Raw genomic sequence first — 19,977 nt, forward strand, 5'->3', positions numbered from 1 at the left:
CCAACTTTACCTGCTCCATAGCCTCCAGGACCTAGGCCTGCTCCAGGATAGCTTCCTGCTCCCTAATAAGTTAAATGTCCCATGCATTGCTATTCCTTGCACTATTTGGGCAACACAATTCCTGTGAGTCTATGGAACACATCTGTTTTTTTTTATCCACTTTTTCTCCCATTTTCTATATTTTCTCCCATCCCAATTTCGTATCATCCAATTCAACCCTCCCCTGTCACGAACGCTGTTTCTTGCCTCCCACAAGCGGCTGCAATGTGGACTAAGTCATACATAGCACAAGTCCCCTCCGGTACTTGAGGTAACAGCAGTCGCATCTTTTCACCTGCGCAGCTCTATCTCTCAATGGCGAGGAGTAACGCGTGGGAGGCTCACGCTGCCCCCGACACTTCCTGATTCTACTGCGCAGGCGCACCAACCGACCTGTAGGAGTCGCTGTCCACAACGCCCGATCCCCACCCATCAGTTTCCCACCCCCTAATACGGCCAATGTGTATTAGTATGAACGACCAGCTAAACTGAAAGCAATGTGGAGCGCTGGGCTCGAACAGGCAAGCCCAGCGTCTCCGTCATTCGTGGCGAGCGCCTTGCCCACTACGCCACGTAGCCGCCCTTCTATGGAACACATCTGTAAAGTTATTTTAAAAAAAATTCATGGTTTTGTATTTATAATGAAGTAGTCAAAAGGAAAAATGTTCTAGTTCAGGATTTCAGGCTTTTCTTGGATGGGCTCCGCCCATAAGCACTTTGAGTGACAGTCACCCACAGTCTGCACTGGCACAGAGAGAGAGATAGAGGTCAGGTTGTGTGTAAAATGCATGTGTTATGAGCGTGCTCCGGGAGAAGTCCCTCCACATGCGGTCAGGTTGTGTGTAAAATGCGTGTGTTATGAGCGTGGTCCGGGAGAAGTCCCTTCACATGCGGTCAGGTTGTGTGTAAAATGCGTGTGTTATGAGCGTGCTCCGGGAGAAGTCCCTTCACATGCGGTCAGGTTGTGTGTAAAATGCGTGTGTTATGAGCGTGCTCCGGGAGAAGTCCCTCCACGCGCGCGGTCAGGTTGTGTGTAAAATGCGCTTGTGTTATGAGCGTGCTCCGGGAGAAGTCCCTCCACGAGCGCGGTCAGGTTGTGTGTAAAATGCGCGTGTGTTATGAGCGTGCTCCGAGAGAAGTCCCTCCACGAGCGCGGTCAGGTTGTGTGTAAAATGCGCGTGTGTTATGAGCGTGCTCCGAGAGAAGTCCCTCCACGAGCGCGGTCAGGTTGTGTGTAAAATGCGTGTGTTATGAGCGTGCTCCGGGAGAAGTCCCTTCACGAGCGCGGTCAGGTTGTGTGTAAAATGCGTGTGTTATGAGTGTGCTCCGGGAGAAGTCCCTTCACGAGCGCAGCCAGGTTGTGTGTAAAATGCGTGTGTGTCGGCACCCGAGCACAGAGCGAATGGTTGCGCTACAACCATAGAGGGGGCGTTACTGCAGATCAGCTCCTTGCTACGTAGGATAGCGAGTCAAATCAGAATGGCTTAGTTGAGTGAGGGAAGATCTTGTGAACTCGAGACTAGACTGATGAGTCAATATGATAATTAGAGACACAGACCACATTGATAGAATCCCCCATTGCTAGGAAACAATGCTAAACACTGGAAAAGGCCATTTATAATGCATGGGACCTTTAAAATAAGCAGTAGGGTCAAATAGATTTAAGTATAAACCCTAAGATGAGAAATAATAACAGAAAGGAAAAATAAATAAAACTTGATTCCTCACCTCCTGCTTTGCCAGCTCCTTGCGGGTATCCTCCCTGTCCCAGACCAGCAACTGAGAGAGAGAGAGAGAGAGAGAGAGAGAGAGAGAGAGAGAGAGAGAGAGAGAGAGAGAGAGAGAGAGAGAGAGAGAGAGAGAGAGAGAGAGAGAGAAATAAGTCAAAATAAGCAGTAGGGTAAAAGAGATTTAAGTATAAACCCTTTAACTCTTTGGACGCCAGACCCGAGGATAGTCGGGTTATCTCGCCGACCGTTCAGCGCCAGACCTGAGTATAGTCGGGTTTTCATCGTTATTTCTTTTATTCGATATTTCCATTCATTACAGGCACACGGACTTGGGGTTAACATGGGGAATCATCCTGAGCTATCAACACATCCATTCGTAAAGATTATTGTCCGCCATCTTGGTTTCATTTCTAAAAACTCGAACTGGCAGAGTGATTGTAATTCGGTTGTGGGATCACAAGCGTGTGTTATGAGAAATAACCACGTCTAACTTGACTGTTTCAGCCAATCAGAATCAAGGAATTTGCATGCCATTGTATAATACCTATTATACACATTTGATTTGGAAATAGCAGCATGTCCAGGCGAAAAACGGCAACACTTTTAGTGAAATTCATGTTTTGCTGCATATCGTCGTTTTCTGGGATTAGACAGGATCACTCTAAAACCATACTTATATTCACCACGGTATAACACGCGAACGTATTGATGGAAAATTATATTCTTTTTCACATATTGAACAATAGATACTTGATGTCAAATGGGCCATAGTATTGTATCCATAGCTATAATATAGAATATATATATATAGCCCTGCAAACACCGCCACTTATTCCTATCTTTTAGAGCGTTGGCGTGGTAGGAACTAAGATGCTCTAGGCCTCCGGTGCTCAAAGAGTTAAGATGAGAAATAATAACAGAAAGGAAAAATAAATAAAACTTGATTCCTCACCTCCTGCTTTGCCAGCTCCTTGCGGGTATCCTCCCTGTCCCAGACCAGCAACTGAAATTGAGAGAGAGAGAGAGAGAGAGAGAGAGAGAGAGAGAGAGAGAGAGAGAGAGAGAGAGAGAGACAGAGAGAGACAGAGAGACAGAGAGATATACATAAGTTAAAATAAGCAGTAGGGTAAAAGAGATTGAAGTATAAACCCTTTAAGATGAGAAATAATAACAGAAAGGTAACATTTATAAAACTTGATTCCTCACCTCCTGCTTTGCTGGCTCCTTGCGGGTATCCTCCCTGACCCAGGCCTATGGATCACGCAGTACATCACCACATGTTACCTTACTACATCCTCACTTCTTACTATATATTTTAACCAGTTAACATGGATGCTTGTTAGTTTTCACATATCAATGTCCAACTTTACCTGCTCCATAGCCTCCAGGGCCTAGGCCTGCTCCAGGATAGCTTCCTGCTCCCCCACCGTAGCCTGTGAAATAAAGTCAATACTGCCTGAGCAAAAGTCCCTGTGATAGGCTGTGATGCTGAAGGGGCATCTACTTAATCAGCACTGCTACTAACCTGTTGACTGAGGAGAAATGGGGAAAAAGAAAAAAGAAAAGAAGAAAAAACACGCCAAGTGCCAATGACACAAGACTGCCTCTGGCTCAGAGCCTAAGCAGATACCGTATAACATCCATGCAAATCACACATTGTGACAGCTTGTAGACACACAACATCCATGCATCACACGTAACTGCGTGGGCGGGAAACAAAGCCAGCTGTAGTGAGAGACGAGGGGATCGTCCGGGGATCGGGGTGGAAATCAACTCGACAGCTTTGCCGTTTGCCCCCCCCCTCGCTTGAAGTCAGCAGTCAAACACAGATGGTGAAAACGTGAAACCGGGCTCCATTGACCATGTTCACACGGCGGGCCATCTTTGTCTCATGTCATGCTTATAGATGGGATTCCTTTCCACCGTACACTATGGTTAATAGAGTATGAACCAAATCAATGCGGAAACAAGACTGACAAATCATTCAGAGACATGATCATCAACCCTCGGCATGCGGTGGTTTCCGTTGATACGGAGTGATCGCTATCAAGGCCAAGAGTGACTGGTGCCACATGCAGCCGGAACACGAAACAGAGACACTACTCCTTTCTACAGTTACGTCTTTACCAGCTTTGGACGCTTTAGCGGCACCGTTTCCATCGGGAAGTCCCCCTCCTGGACCCAGTCATGAAACCAAAAGACCACAGGCAGATACTAAACATCAAACGGGGATTTGATTTGAAATACATGTTGTATGTGATGAGGTGAAAGATGCCCCATGCATGAAGAGTCTCAGACAGACAAAAGACAAAGAGACACACAGATAAGTTTGGTGGCTTTGGCTTTACCGTTGTTCTGGGCACCATTGGGCACACCGGCATTAGGGCCGTTTCCTAGAACCAAAAATATTGTTACTGAATTTAAAATGACCCCCTACAAAATGCCACCGGTCGATATGGTATCCGACTGTAGGTACTGTGTAAGGTGTGAAGAATGACCAGTCTTATTACATACTGTGGTATCAAACATCTCAAACCAACACGTACAATGCAGATTGTTCAACTTTAAATTGAGTTCAATAATACCAGTACTGTCAAGTCCTCTGGATTAACATGCATAAAGGACAGTTTCAGTTTACCATTGCCATTGGCTCCCTTGCCATTTGGGACCCCAGCTCCTTGGCCATATCCTAGAGACCCAGAACATTACTAGTGTCATATTGGATAAATGCCTAAAGGAACACACCAACATTATGGGAAATGCACAAATTAATGGTAGTGGATACGGATCATCCTCTCGCCTAGCTGTTGGCCAAAAACACCCCTCCCTGAGTTTTAAACTAGGCTAGCTGATCTGTATCCACTTCCATACATTTTTGCTAACCTAGACTAGCTTGCAGCTGGATAGCTTTCTACTCAACGTATACAGAGAGGAAATCTATCTTCTTGTCTGACTCTGGAGAAGACGGTAAGCGCATTTCTCATAATGTTGGAATGTTCTTTTCATGCTCATGTAGTTGCTATAATTTTTTTTTTAATAATGATATTCATCCGTTTCCAACAGGCGATCATACACATTACCAGATGCTTAATTGACAATTCCCTACCGACCAGCACAGCTGTTAAGCACGTTGGGCATTCACCAGTTCATATTATTGTGTCAAAACACACCAGTAACTCCAGAGTCATGCACTGATATATTATACATTCTAAGATATTCCTTTGCTCTGGTTTGTTACATGGTTCTGTTTAGTGCACTTGTACAGTGCCTGCTCTTAAATGGACAAAAGTAATGAACATATAATTGATGTATCTCAAGCACCGTCCTCTTTTCTTGATCGTCCAACTGTACCTATGCACTTAATCCCCAACTCCAAACATATAGGCTACATACATAGTCCTTAAACTACTCTGTAGCCAAACAGCTTCAGTTCACCATTGCCCGGCAGGCCTAATGTGAAAAGATCCTAAATGCAACACAGACTCATCTACAGCATGATATTATTTCATTTTACTTTTGAGTAAAAGTTGATAAATAAGTCAGATAAGTTTACCATTGCCTTTGGGTCCCTTTCCGTTTTGACCTCCATTGCCTGGACCGTAGCCTGGAGACCACAGCACTGATTATTAGTACTGAAGCAATCATCCTCAGAGGTTCCGTCAATTTCTGATTCATGTTAACTTTTTTTTTTACTGAAGAACACTGTACAATAATTTCCCACAAGGGCCATTGTACGGACCATACATCTGGCTCATAACCACAAATCAATAATCGCACAAAACACATGCTTCTGTCATTTACCTAAAAAACATTCACATTTAGACACATCTAGTTAAGCTCGATCCAAACAGCAGTTTGTTAACTCTTTCTGATCGCACATCTCCTGTTGTTCATTACCAAACATCATGCAATGTGATGTTAATTTTTATATTGTTGGGGGGAAGGGGGGGGGGGGGGGGGTGATGCCACAAGACAGACAGGGATACAGGGAATAGGTTTGTCATTGCTTTCAGCATCTGAAAGCGCTCCAGCAAAGGGCCTATAGCCTGGGAACCGACAACCCTCATTTAGTCCTAGGAACTGGAATGAACCAGATCAAAGTTTTGGGGGATAATAAGCATGCTGAAATGCTTTTGAACCCTGTCATCACCACTTCTGTTATTCAGCTTTTGACAATGCAACATTACTAAATTACATGCAACACAAACGTGATGCTCATTTGGACGAAGACGGATGCAACAATGCTTGGCGGACATGCGGACAGTCGAGATTTACCGTTGCCCCCAGCTGAGGCGCCTCCATTAGCTGGACCATATCCTGGAGAACAACAACACTGATTAGCAAATGAGCAGGTCCATTGAGTGGCCCAGATCCTGCACCTTATCCCAGAGACCACAGCTACTATCATTACCATACTATTTACATACAACATCCCGTTAGAGATTTGACAGGTACAGAAACACTAGCAGGTGCTTACCGTTGTTTTTAGCACCAGAAGGACCTCCTGCACCTGGGAACCAACACCAGCTCTTATTCAATACCAGACTATAATCAAACTCATGCCAGATGTTGACAAATGAATCAACCGTTATTCAAAATTATCATTTGCATCTGATTATTAGACATGCCACAATGCTTTTATCATGTGAATCATTCTCATCGTCTATTCCATGGTTGCTTGGAAATGACAGGGACTCTTGTTTTGTGGAGCGGTCACACACAGACTTGCTGGCAACAATTTGTCTTTGGCTCCACCACACAGTGGGGGCCTCCATTAGCTGGACTGTGTCATGGAGACCACTGATTACTGCTCTCATCAACCATCTATCAAACACTTTGTACTCTCAAAGAGACATCATACAACACTGCTGAACTATGACCTACTGGAAACAAGATTATGCTAAGCTAACAACTAATCCAACTCATGCTTGCACACAATGCATTGGTCAGTAGCCTCATTTTTCAACATGCTCATTCCCAATTGACGACAGACAATGCTTCGATCATATATGTTGTTCTAAAGATCCGCTCTCTAGTTCCTTTCTAACAGATGTTGACTTTCACTTTGTTACTGTAAAGACAAAAGATTAGTAGAGCAGTCACACAGACATGCTAGCAGCAGTTTACCATTGCCTTTAGCTCCACCACCATTGGGACCTCCATTAGCTGGACCATATCCTGGAGACCAGAACGATGATTACTGCTCTCATCAACCATCTATCAAACACTTTCTTTGTAGACTCTCAAAGAGACAGTGTTAATGTTGATGATTGCTGTGATATTATTACTTCCATACAAACGTGAAACTATACAAGTGAACCATTCCATATGCCAAGAGTAGTGCTCAGAAGGGCTGAGAGATTGTTTACCATTTTTAGCACCATTGGTCACCCCAGCAGGGTCTATAGCCTGGGAACCGACAACCCTCATTTAGCCCTAGTTAGGAACTGGAATTAACCAGATCAAGGTTTTGGGGGATAATAAGCATGCTAAAATGCTTTTGAACCCTGTCATCACCACTTCTGTTATTCAGCTTTTGACAATGCAACATTACTAAATTACATGCAACACAAACGTGATGCTCATTTGGACGAAGACGGATGCAACAATGCTTGACGGACATGCGGACAGTCGAGATTTACCGTTGCCCCCAGCTGAGGCGCCTCCATTAGCTGGACCATATCCTGGAGAACAACAACACTGATTAGCAAATGAGCAGGTCCATTGAGTGCCCCAGATCCTGCACCTTATCCCAGAGACCACAGCTACTATCATTACCATACTATTTACATACAACATCCCGTTAGAGATTTGACAGGTACAGAAACACTAGCAGGTGCTTACCGTTGTTTTTAGCACCAGAAGGACCTCCTGCACCTGGGAACCAACACCAGCTCTTATTCATTACCAGACTATAATCAAACTCATGCCAGACGGTGACAAATGAATCAACCGTTATTCAAAATGATCATTTGCATCTGATTATTAGACATGCCGCAATGCTTTTATCATGTGAATCATTCTCATTGTCTATTCCATGGTTGCTTGGAAATGACAGGGACTCTTGTTTTGTAGAGCGGTCACACACAGACTTGCTGGCAACCTTTGTCTTTGGCTCCACCACACAGTGGGGGCCTCCATTAGCTGGACTGTGTCATGGAGACCACTGATTACTGTTCTCATCAACCATCTATCAAACACTTTGTACTCTCAAAGAGACAGTGTTAATGTTGATGATTTCTGTGATATTATTACTTCCATACAAACGTGATACTATACAAGTGAACCATTCCACATGCCAAGAGTAGTGCTCAGAAGGGCTGAGAGATTGGTTACCATTTTTAGCACCATTGGTCACCCCAGCTGCTGGACCATAACCTAGAGACCACAAGAACCGTTACAAAATTACCATACAAATAAAATGTTATGCAACGTGCAATGCCTGTGAGTGGCCAACTGCGTGAGGAATGAGTGAGTGACTATCTATCAAACCACTCCATCATCAACCATCTATCAAACACTCCATTTGTACTCTCAAAGAGACATCATACAACACTGTTTGCCACTTGATTGGGGATAGACAGGTAGACGTTTAAAATAGATTTTAGCACCCAGGGAGCTCCTGCAGCTGAACTATGACTGCTGGAAACAAGATTATTCAAAGCTAATAACTAATCCAACTCATGCCTGCACACAATGCATTGGTCAGTAGTAGCCTCATTTTTCAACATGCTCATTCCCAATTGACGACAGACATGACGCAATGCTTCGATCATATGTTGTTCTAAAGATCCGCTCTCTAGTTCCTTTCTAACAGATGTTGACTTTCACTTTGTTACTGTAAAAACAAAAGATTAGTAGAGCAGTCACACACAGACATGCTAGCAGCAGTTTACCATTGCCTTTAGCTCCACCACCATTGGGACCTCCATTAGCTGGACCATATCCTGGAGACCAGAATGATGATTACTGCTCTCATCAACCATCTATCAAACACTTTCTTTGTAGACTCTCAAAGAGACAGTGTTAATGTTGATGATTGCTGTGATATTATTACTTCCATACAAACGTGAAACTATACAAGTGAACCATTCCACATGCCAAGAATAGTGCTCAGAAGGGCTGAGAGATTGTTTACCATTTTTAGCACCATTGGTCACCCCAGCAGGGTCTATAGCCTGGGAACCGACAACCCTCATTTAGCCCTATAGTTAAAAACTGGAATTAACCAGATCAAGGTTTTGGGGGATATTAGGCATGCTAAAATGATTTTGAACCCTGTCATCACCACTTCTATTATTCAGCTTTTGACAATGCAACATTACTAAATTGCATGCAACACAACGCGATGCTCATTTGGACGAAGACGGATGCAACAATGCTTGACGGACATGCAGACAGTCGAGATTTACCGTTGCCCCCAGCTGAGGCGGCTCCATTAGCTGGACCATATCCTGGAGAACAACAACACGGATTCATCTAACTGTTACAGCATGATATTATTTCATTTGACTTTTGACTCAAAGTTGATAAATAAGTCAGATAAGTTTACCATTGCCTTTGGGTGCCTTTCCATTTTGACCTCCGTTCCCTGGACCGTAGCCTGGAGACCACAGCACTGATTATTACTGAAGCAATTATCGTCAGAAGTTCTGTCTGATTCATGTTAACCTTTTACTGAAAAACACTATACGAGAAGTGAAATCCTCCACAAGGGCCATTGTAGGGACCCACATGCTAACTCCTACTGTTGGACAGGATCAGATTATTACTCCGCATGCAGCCAGACTCAGATCTTATGGGAGCTAAGACTATACTACCCTAGCATTGCTTTTAGAGGCTGAGGATCCCTGAGCCATAACCTGAAGATCACAACAACTGTTACTGAACAACTAGTTTTAATACAAATACAATACAGAGAGACTAGCGGGACTGTAGCATTGTTTCTAGCACCTGAGGGCCCATCAGGCACAGCACCATAACCTGGAACCATCAACAGAAGATAAAGTATGTTCGCTATCACAGAGTGCCTCTGCATGCAGCATTCAGTGCCCATACTGGTCTGATAGAGGAACAGGACCTATACCACATATTCCAGCATCCAAATATCCCAAATCTGGCCCATAACCACAAGTCAATAACTCCACAAAACACATGCTACTGTCATTTACCTAAAAACATTCACATTTAGACACATCACATCATTTTCAAGCTCGATCCAAACTGCACCTGAAAGTGCTCCAACAAAAGGGCTTATAGCCTGGGAACCGACAACAACCCTCATTTAGCCCTAGTTAAGAACTGGAATTAATAAGATCAAAGTTTTGGGGGATAATAGGCATGCTCAAATGCTTTTGAACCCTGTCATCACCACTTCTGTTATTCAGCTTTTGACAATGCAACATTACTAAATTACATGCAACACAAACGTGATGCTCATTTGGACGAAGACGGATGCAACAATGCTTGACGGACATGCGGACAGTCGAGATTTACCGTTGCCCCCAGCTGAGGCGCCTCCATTAGCTGGACCATATCCTGGAGAACAACAACACGGATTCATCTAACTGTTACAGCATGATATTATTTCATTTGACTTTTGAGTAAAAGGTGATAAATAAGTCAGATAAGTTTACCATTGCCTTTGGGTGCCTTTCCATTTTGACCTCCGTTCCCTGGACCGTAGCCTGGAGACCACAGCACTGATTATTACTGAAGCAATCATCCTCAGAAGTTCTGTCTGATTCATGTTAACTTTTTACTGAAAAACACTATACGAGAAGTGAAATCCTCCACAAGGGCCATTGTAGGGACCCACATGCTAACTCCTACTGTTGGACAGGATCAGATTATTACTCAGCATGCAGCCAGACTCAGATCTTATGGAGATAAGACAATGTATACCCTAGCATTGCTTTTAGAGGCTGAGGATCCCTGAGCCATAACCTGAAGATCACAACAACTGTTACTGAACAACTATTTTTAATACAAATACAATACAGAGAGACTAGCGGGACTGTAGCATTGTTTATAGCACCTGAGGGCCCATCAGGCACAGCACCATAACCTGGAACCATCGTCAGAAGATAAAGTATGTTTGCTATCACAGAGTGCCTCTGCATGCAGCATTCAGTGCCCATACTGGTCTGATAGAGGAACAGGACCTATACCACGTATTCCGGCATCCAAATATCCTGAATCTGGCCCATAACCACAAGTCAATAACTGCACAAAACACATGCTACTGTCATTTACCTAAAAACATTCACATTTAGACACATAACATCATTGTCAAGCTCGATCCAAACTGCACCTGAAAGTGCTCCAACAAAAGGGCTTATAGCCTGGGAACCGACAACAACCCTCATTTAGCCCTAGTTAAGAACTGGAATTAATAAGATCAAAGTTTTGGGGGATAATAGGCATGCTCAAATGCTTTTGAACCCTGTCATCACCACTTCTGTTATTCAGCTTTTGACAATGCAACATTACTAAATTACATGCAACACAAACGTGATGCTCATTTGGACGAAGACGGATGCAACAATGCTTGACGGACATGCGGACAGTCGAGATTTACCGTTGCCCCCAGCTGAGGCGCCTCCATTAGCTGGAGCATATCCTGGAGAACAACAACACGGATTCATCTAACTGTTACAGCATGATATTATTTAATTTGACTTTTGAGTAAAAGGTGATAAATAAGTCAGATAAGTTTACCATTGCCTTTGGGTGCCTTTCCATTTTGACCTCCGTTCCCTGGACCGTAGCCTGGAGACCACAGCACTGATTATTACTGAAGCAATCATCCTCAGATGTTCTGTTTGATTCATGTTAACCTTTTACTGAAAAACACTATACGAGAAGTGAAATCCTCCAAAAGGGCCATTGTAGGGACCCACATGCTAACTCCTATACTGTTGGACAGGATCATTATATTACTCAGCATGCAGCCAGAATCAGATCTTATGGAGCTAAGACAATGTATACCCTAGCATTGCTTTTAGAGACTGAGGATCCCTGAGCCATAACCTGAAGATCACAACAACTGTTACTGAACAACTAGTTTTAATACAAATACAATACAGAGAGACTAGCGGGTCTGTAGCATTGTTTCTAGCACCTGAGGGCCCATCAGGCACAGCACCATAACCTGGAACCATCGTCAGAAGATAAACTATGTTTGCTATCACAGAGTGCCTCTGCATGCAGCATTCAGTGCCCATACTGGTCTGATAGAGGAACAGGACCTATACCACGTATTCCGGCATCCAAATATCCTGAATCTGGCCCATAACCACAAGTCAATAACTGCACAAAACACATGCTACTGTAATTTACCTAAAAACATTCACATTTAGACACATCACATCATTGTCAAGCTCGATCAAAACTGCACCTGAAAGTGCTCCAACAAAAGGGCTTATAGCCTGGGAACCGACAACAACCCTCATTTAGCCCTAGTTAAGAACTGGAATTAATAAGATCAAAGTTTTGGGGGATAATAGGCATGCTCAAATGCTTTTGAACCCTGTCATCACCACTTCTGTTATTCAGCTTTTGACAATGAAACTAAATTGCATGCAACACAAACGTGATGCTCATTTGGACAAAGACGGATGCAACAATGCTTGACGGACATGCGGACAGTCGAGATTTACCGTTGCCCCCAGCTGAGGCACCTCCATTAGCTGGACCATATCCTGGAGAACAACAACACTGATTAGCAAACGAGCAGGTCCATTGAGTGCCCCAGATCCTGCACCTTATCCCAGAGACCACAGCTACTATCATTACCATACTATTTACATACAACATCCCGTTAGAGATTTGACAGGTACAGAAACACTAGCAGGTGCTTACCGTTGTTTTTAGCACCAGAAGGACCTCCTGCACCTGGGAACCAACACCAGCTCTTATTCAATACCAGACTATAATCAAACTCATGTCAGACGATGACAAATTAATCAACCGTTATTCAAAATGATCATTTGCATATTATAAGACATGCCACAATGCTTTTATCATCTGAATCATTATCATCGTCTATTCCATGGTTGCTTGGAAATTACAGGGACTCTTGTTTTGTAGAGCGGTCACACACAGACTTGCTGGCAACGATTTGTCTTTGGCTCCACCACACAGTGGGGGCCTCGATTAGCTAGACTGTGACATGGAGACCACTGATTACTGTTCTCATCAACCATCTATCAAACACTTTGTACTCTCAAAGAGACAGTGTTAATGTTGATGATTGCTGTGATATTATTACTTCCATACAAACGTGAAACTATACAAGTGAACCATTCCACATGCCAAGAGTAGTGCTCAGAAGGGCTGAGAGATTGGTTACCATTTTTAGCACCAGTGGTCACCCCAGCTGCTGGACCATAACCTAGAGACCACAAGACCCATTACAAAATTACCATACAAATAAATTGTTATGCAACGTGCAATGCCTGTGAGTGGCCAACTGTGTGAGGAATGAGTGAGTGACTATCTATCAAACCACTCCATCATCAACCATCTATCAAACACTCCATTTGTACTCTCAAAGAGACATCATACAACACTGTTTGCCACTTGATTGGGGATAGACAGGTAGACGTTTAAAATAGATTTTAGCAACCAGGGAGCTCCTGCAGCTGAACTATGACTGCTGGAAACAAGATTATTCAAAGCTAATAACTAATCCAACTCATGCCTGCACACAATGATCAGTAGCCTCATTTTCCAACATGCTCATTCCCAATTGACGACAGACATGACACAATGCTTCGATCATATATGTTGTTCTAAATATCCCCTAGTTCCTTTCTAACAGATGTTGACTTTCACTTTGTTACTGTAAAAACAAAAGATTAGTAGAGCAGTCACACACAGACATGCTAGCAGCAGTTTACCATTGCCTTTAGCTCCACCACCATTGGAACCTCCATTAGCTGGACCATATCCTGGAGACCAGAATGATGATTACTGCTCTCATCAACCATCTATCAAACACTTTCTTTGTAGACTCTCAAAGAGACAGTGTTAATGTTGATGATTGCTGTGATATTATCACTTCCAGACAAACGTGAAACTATACAAGTGAACCATTCCACATGCCAAGAGTAGTGCTCAGAAGGGCTGAGAGATTGTTTACCATTTTTAGCACCATTGGTCACCCCAGCAGGGTCTATAGCCTGGGAACCGACAACCCTCATTTAGCCCTAGTTAGGAACTGTAATGAACCAGATCAAGGTTTTGGGGGATAATAGGCATGCTAAAATGATTTTGAACCCTGTCATCACCACTTCTGTTATTCAGCTTTTGACAATGCAACATTACTAAATTACATGCAAGTTGCAACACAACGCGATGCTCATTTGGACGAAGGCGGATGCAACAATGCTTGACGGACATGCGGACAGTCGAGATTTACCGTTGCCCCCAGCTGAGGCGGCTCCATTAGCTGGACCATATCCTGGAGAACAACAACACGGATTCATCTAACTGTTACAGCATGATATTATTTCATTTGACTTTTGAGTAAAAGGTGATAAATAAGTCAGATAAGTTTACCATTGCCTTTGGGTGCCTTTCCATTTTGACCTCCGTTCCCTGGACCGTAGCCTGGAGACCACAGCACTGATTATTACTGAAGCAATTATCGTCAGAAGTTCTGTCTGATTCATGTTAACCTTTTACTGAAAAACACTATACGAGAAGTGAAATCCTCCACAAGGGCCATTGTAGGGACCCACATGCTAACTCCTACTGTTGGACAGGATCAGATTATTACTCTGCATGCAGCCAGAAACAGATCTTATGGGAGCTAAGACTATGTATACCCTAGCATTGCTTTTAGAGGCTGAGGATCCCTGAGCCATAACCTGAAGATCACAACAACTGTTACTGAACAACTAGTTTTAATACAAATACAATACAGAGAGACTAGCGGGACTGTAGCATTGTTTCTAGCACCTGAGGGCCCATCAGGCACAGCACCATAACCTGGAACCATCGTCAGAAGATAAAGTATGTTTGCTATCACAGAGTGCCTCTGCATGCAGCATTCAGTGCCCATACTGGTCTGATAGAGGAACAGGACCTATACCACATATTCCAGCATCCAAATATCCCGAATCTGGCCCATAACCACAAGTCAATAACTGCACAAAACACATGCTACTGTCATTTACCTAAAAACATTCACATTTAGACACATCACATCATTGTCAAGCTCGATCCAAACTGCACCTGAAAGTGCTCCAACAAAAGGGCTTATAGCCTGGGAACCGACAACAACCCTCATTTAGCCCTAGTTAAGATCTGGAATTAATAAGATCAAGGTTTTGGAGGGTAATAGGCATGCTCAAATGCTTTTGAACCCTGTCATCACCACTTCTGTTATTCAGCTTTTGACAATGAAACTAAATTGCATGCAACACAAACGTGATGCTCATTTGGACAAAGACGGATGCAACAATGCTTGACGGACATGCGGACAGTCGAGATTTACCGTTGCCCCCAGCTGAGGCACCTCCATTAGCTGGACCATATCCTGGAGAACAATAACACTGATTAGCAAACGAGCAGGTCCATTGAGTGCCCCAGATCCTGCACCTTATCCCAGAGACCACAGCTACTATCATTACCATACTATTTACATACAACATCCCGTTAGAGATTTGACAGGTACAGAAACACTAGCAGGTGCTTACCGTTGTTTTTAGCACCAGAAGGACCTCCTGCACCTGGGAACCAACACCAGCTCTTATTCAATACCAGACTATAATCAAACTCATGTCAGACGATGACAAATTAATCAACCGTTATTCAAAATGATAATTTGCATCTTATAAGACATGCCACAATGCTTTTATCATCTGAATCATTATCATCGTCTATTCCATGGTTGCTTGGAAATTACAGGGACTCTTGTTTTGTAGAGCGGTCACACACAGACTTGCTGGCAACGATTTGTCTTTGGCTCCACCACACAGTGGGGGCCTCGATTAGCTAGACTGTGTCATGGAGACCACTGATTACTGTTCTCATCAACCATCTATCAAACACTTTGTACTCTCAAAGAGACAGTGTTAATGTTGATGATTGCTGTGATATTATTACTTGCATACAAACGTGAAACTATACAAGTGAACCATTCCACATGCCAAGAGTAGTGCTCAGAAGGGCTGAGAGATTGGTTACCATTTTTAGCACCATTGGTCACCCCAGCTGCTGGACCATAACCTAGAGACCACAAGAACCGTTACAAAATTACCATACAAATAAATTGTTATGCAACGTGCAATGCCTGTGAGTGGCCAACTGCGTGAGGAATGAGTGAGTGACTATCTATCAAACCACTCCATCATCAACCATCTATCAAACACTCCATTTGTACTCTCAAAGAGACATCATACAACACTGTTTGCCACTTGATTGGGGATAGACAGGTAGACGTTTAAAATAGATTTTAGCAACCAGGGAGCTCCTGCAGCTGAACTATGACAGCTGGAAACAAGATTATTCAAAGCTAATAACTAATCCAACTCATGCCTGCACACAATGCATTGGTCAGTAGTAGCCTCATTTTCCAACATGCTCATTCCCAATTGACGACAGACATGACACAATGCTTCGATCATATATGTTGTTCTAAATATCCCCTCTCTAGTTCCTTTCTAACAGATGTTGACTTTAACTTTGTTACTGTAAAGACAAAAGATTAGTAGAGCAGTCACACACAGACATGCTAGCAGCAGTTTACCATTGCCTTTAGCTCCACCACCATTGGGACCTCCATTAGCTGGACCATATCCTGTAGACCAGAACGATGATTACTGCTCTCATCAACCATCTATCAAACACTTTCTTTGTAGACTCTCAAAGAGACAGTGTTAATGTTGATGATTGCTGTGATATTATCACTTCCATACAAACGTGAAACTATACAAGTGAACCATTCCACATCCCAAGAGTAGTGCTCAGAAGGGCTGAGAGATTGTTTACAATTTTTAGCACCATTGGTCACCCCAGCAGGGTCTATAGCCTGGGAACCGACAACCCTCATTTAGCCCTAGTTAGGAACTGGAATGAACCAGATCAAGGTTTTGGGGGATAATAGGCATGCTAAAATGATTTTGAACCCTGTCATCACCACTTCTATTATTCAGCTTTTGACAATGCAACATTACTAAATTACATGCAAGTTGCAACACAACGCGATGCTCATTTGGACGAAGGCGGATGCAACAATGCTTGACGGACATGCGGACAGTCGAGATTTACCGTTGCCCCCAGCTGAGGCGGCTCCATTAGCTGGACCATATCCTGGAGAACAACAACATGGATTCATCTAACTGTTACAGCATGATATTATTTCATTTGACTTTTGACTAAAAGTTGATAAATAAGTCAGATAAGTTTACCATTGCCTTTGGGTGCCTTTCCATTTTGACCTCCGTTCCCTGGACCGTAGCCTGGAGACCACAGCACTGATTATTACTGAAGCAATTATCGTCAGAAGTTCTGTCTGATTCATGTTAACCTTTTACTGAAAAACACTATACGAGAAGTGAAATCCTCCACAAGGGCCATTGTAGGGACCCACATGCTAACTCCTACTGTTGGACAGGATCAGATTAATACTCAGCATGCAGCCAGACTCAGATCTTATGAAGATAAGACAATGTATACCCTAGCATTGCTTTTAGAGGCTGAGGATCCCTGAGCCATAACCTGACGATCACAACAACTGTTACTGAACAATTAGATTTAATACAAATACAATACAGAGAGACTAGCGGGACTGTAGCATTGTTTCTAGCACCTGAGGGCCCATCAGGCACAGCACCATAACCTGGAACCATCATCAGAAGATAAAGTATGTTTGCTATCACAGAGTGCCTCTGCATGCAGCATTCAGTGCCCATACTGGTCTGATAGAGGAACAGGACCTATACCACGTATTCCGGCATCCAAATATCCTGAATCTGGCCCATAACCACAAGTCAATAATCGCACAAAACACATGCTTCTGTCATTTACCTAAAAAACATTCACATTTAGAGTAGACACATTTAGTCAAGCTCGGTCCAAATAGCAGTTTGTTAACTCTTTGTGATCGCACATCTCCTGTTGTTCATTACCAAACATCATGCAATGTTATGTTAATATTGATATTGTTGGGGGGGTGATGCCACAAAACAGACAGGGATACAGGGAATAATTGTATCTTTGCTTTCAGCACCTGAAAGCGCTCCAGCAAAGAGGCCCTAGTCAAGAACTGGAATGAACCAGATCATCTGTTATTCAGCTTTTGACAATGCAACATTACTAAATTACATGCAACACAACGTGAAGCTCATTTGGACGAAGACGGATGCAACAATGCTTGACGGACATGCGGACAGTCGAGATTTACCATTGCCCCCAGCTGAGGCGCCTCCATTAGCTGGAGCATATCCTGGAGAACAACAACATGGATTAGCAAACGAGCAGGTCCATTGAGTGGCCCAGATCCTGCACCTTATCCCAGAGACCACAGCTACTATCATTACCATACTATTTACATACAACATCCCGTTAGAGATTTGACAGGTACAGAAACACTAGCAGGTGCTTACCATTGTTTTTAGCACCAGAAGGACCTCCTGCACCTGGGAACCAACACCAGCTCTTATTCAATACCAGACTATAATCAAACTCATGCCAGACGATGACAAATTAATCAACCGTTATTCAAAATTATCATTTGCATCTGATTATTAGACATGCCACAATGCTTTTATCATGTGAATCATTCTCATCGTCTATTCCATGGTTGCTTGGAAATTACAGGGACTCGTCACCAATGCAAGAGACTCCGGTCTCGAATCCGGGTGTCAGCATTGCCTCCGGCTTGGGCCAGCCATCATACTAAATCAATTGGCAGAGTTAGAGGGTGGAAGTTGATGGGTGGGGATTTGGACGTTGTGTACAGCGACTCCTACAGGTCGGTTGGGGGACGCCTGCACAGCAAAGACAGGAAGTAGCGGGGGTAGTGTGATCCTCCCATGCGTTACACCTCGCCACTGAGAGTCCGCGCTGGCAGGTGAAAAGATGTGACAGGCTGCCTCCTCGTGTACCGGAGGGGACACGTGATGCAAGGCTTCTATCCTCCCTACAACCGACCAGTGGGGGGCATAGTCGAGCAACGTTCAAGACAGGGGAGGGGAGAATTGGAAACACGAAATTGGGCTGGGAGAAAAAATAGAAAAATAAGGAGAAAAAGTGGATAAAAATATATATATATATCTAAAAAAATATATTGTATATAGTGCTTTTATCCAAAGCGCTTTACAAGTAATGCTTCACATTCACCCATTCATTCACACACAGACGATGAAGACAACCATATATACTATACAAGTGAACCATTCCACATGCCAAGAGTAGTGCTCAGAAGGGCTGAGAGATTGTTTACCATTTTTAGCACCATTGGTCACCCCAGCCACTGCACCATAACCTACAGTAGAGACCACAACAACCGTTACAAAATGACCAATCAAATCAATTACAAACACTGGTTATCAACATGTGTCAAAACGTCAAGATACACACAGCAATTTCATTGGTCACAATGTAACACCCCCCCCCCCCACACCCCCTCCTAATAGACAGTCTCCTCCCCACTGTATGTATATATTTTCTCCAACCCACCCCCTCCTAATGTACAGTCTCCTCCCCATCATATGTATATAGTTTCTGTTAGGATCTCTGGGTAACAGTACAATATACATGTATGTCATGTATGTCCCTATGCCATAAATGTCATGATGTCATGTATGTTGTGTATGTCATAAATGTCACTATGAATTGAAAATGGGGGACCCTGATGTAAACAAGACAAACGTCTTAGTCTGGTCTGCATCCCCTTAACAATTGTGTGTATTGAGTCGTACTGTATTGTACCCATTCTGCAATCTGTTAAATAAAGTTTTCATTCATTCATTCATTCATTCATTCATTCATTCATTCATTCATTCATTCAACATCAGTAGAGAAACCAGTGCTATAAGCCCCTTTCACACATGGCCCATTAAAGCCGGGATTTGTACCACATTTTTTGACATACAATTTCACTGTTTCAGGTAATGATTGAGTTATGAAGGTTTACCGTTGTTTGGACCACCCTGTCCATTGGGCAAACCACCGGCTCCCTGGCCATATCCTGCTG

General features: G+C 43.4%; 1 protein-coding gene across 1 annotated transcript in view; it reads right to left on the reverse strand.

Annotated features, from left to right (window-relative positions):
* Positions 1–19,977, reverse strand: part of LOC311240490 (uncharacterized protein) — a 74,841-nt gene that overhangs the window by 22,480 nt on the left and 32,384 nt on the right. The window contains exons 28-33 of the mRNA XM_084329069.1: positions 19,918–19,971; positions 19,225–19,266; positions 3,140–3,202; positions 2,976–3,020; positions 2,722–2,772; positions 1,768–1,818 (exon numbers count right to left, since the gene is read on the reverse strand). Coding sequence (XP_084185195.1) covers positions 1,768–1,818; positions 2,722–2,772; positions 2,976–3,020; positions 3,140–3,202; positions 19,225–19,266; positions 19,918–19,971 — 306 coding nt within the window. The remainder of the gene's footprint in view (positions 1–1,767; positions 1,819–2,721; positions 2,773–2,975; positions 3,021–3,139; positions 3,203–19,224; positions 19,267–19,917; positions 19,972–19,977) is intronic.

This window comes from Notolepis coatsorum (genome assembly GCF_963971535.1).
Source record: "Notolepis coatsorum genome assembly, chromosome: 14".
NCBI classification, from domain to species: Eukaryota; Metazoa; Chordata; class Actinopteri; order Aulopiformes; family Paralepididae; genus Notolepis; species Notolepis coatsorum.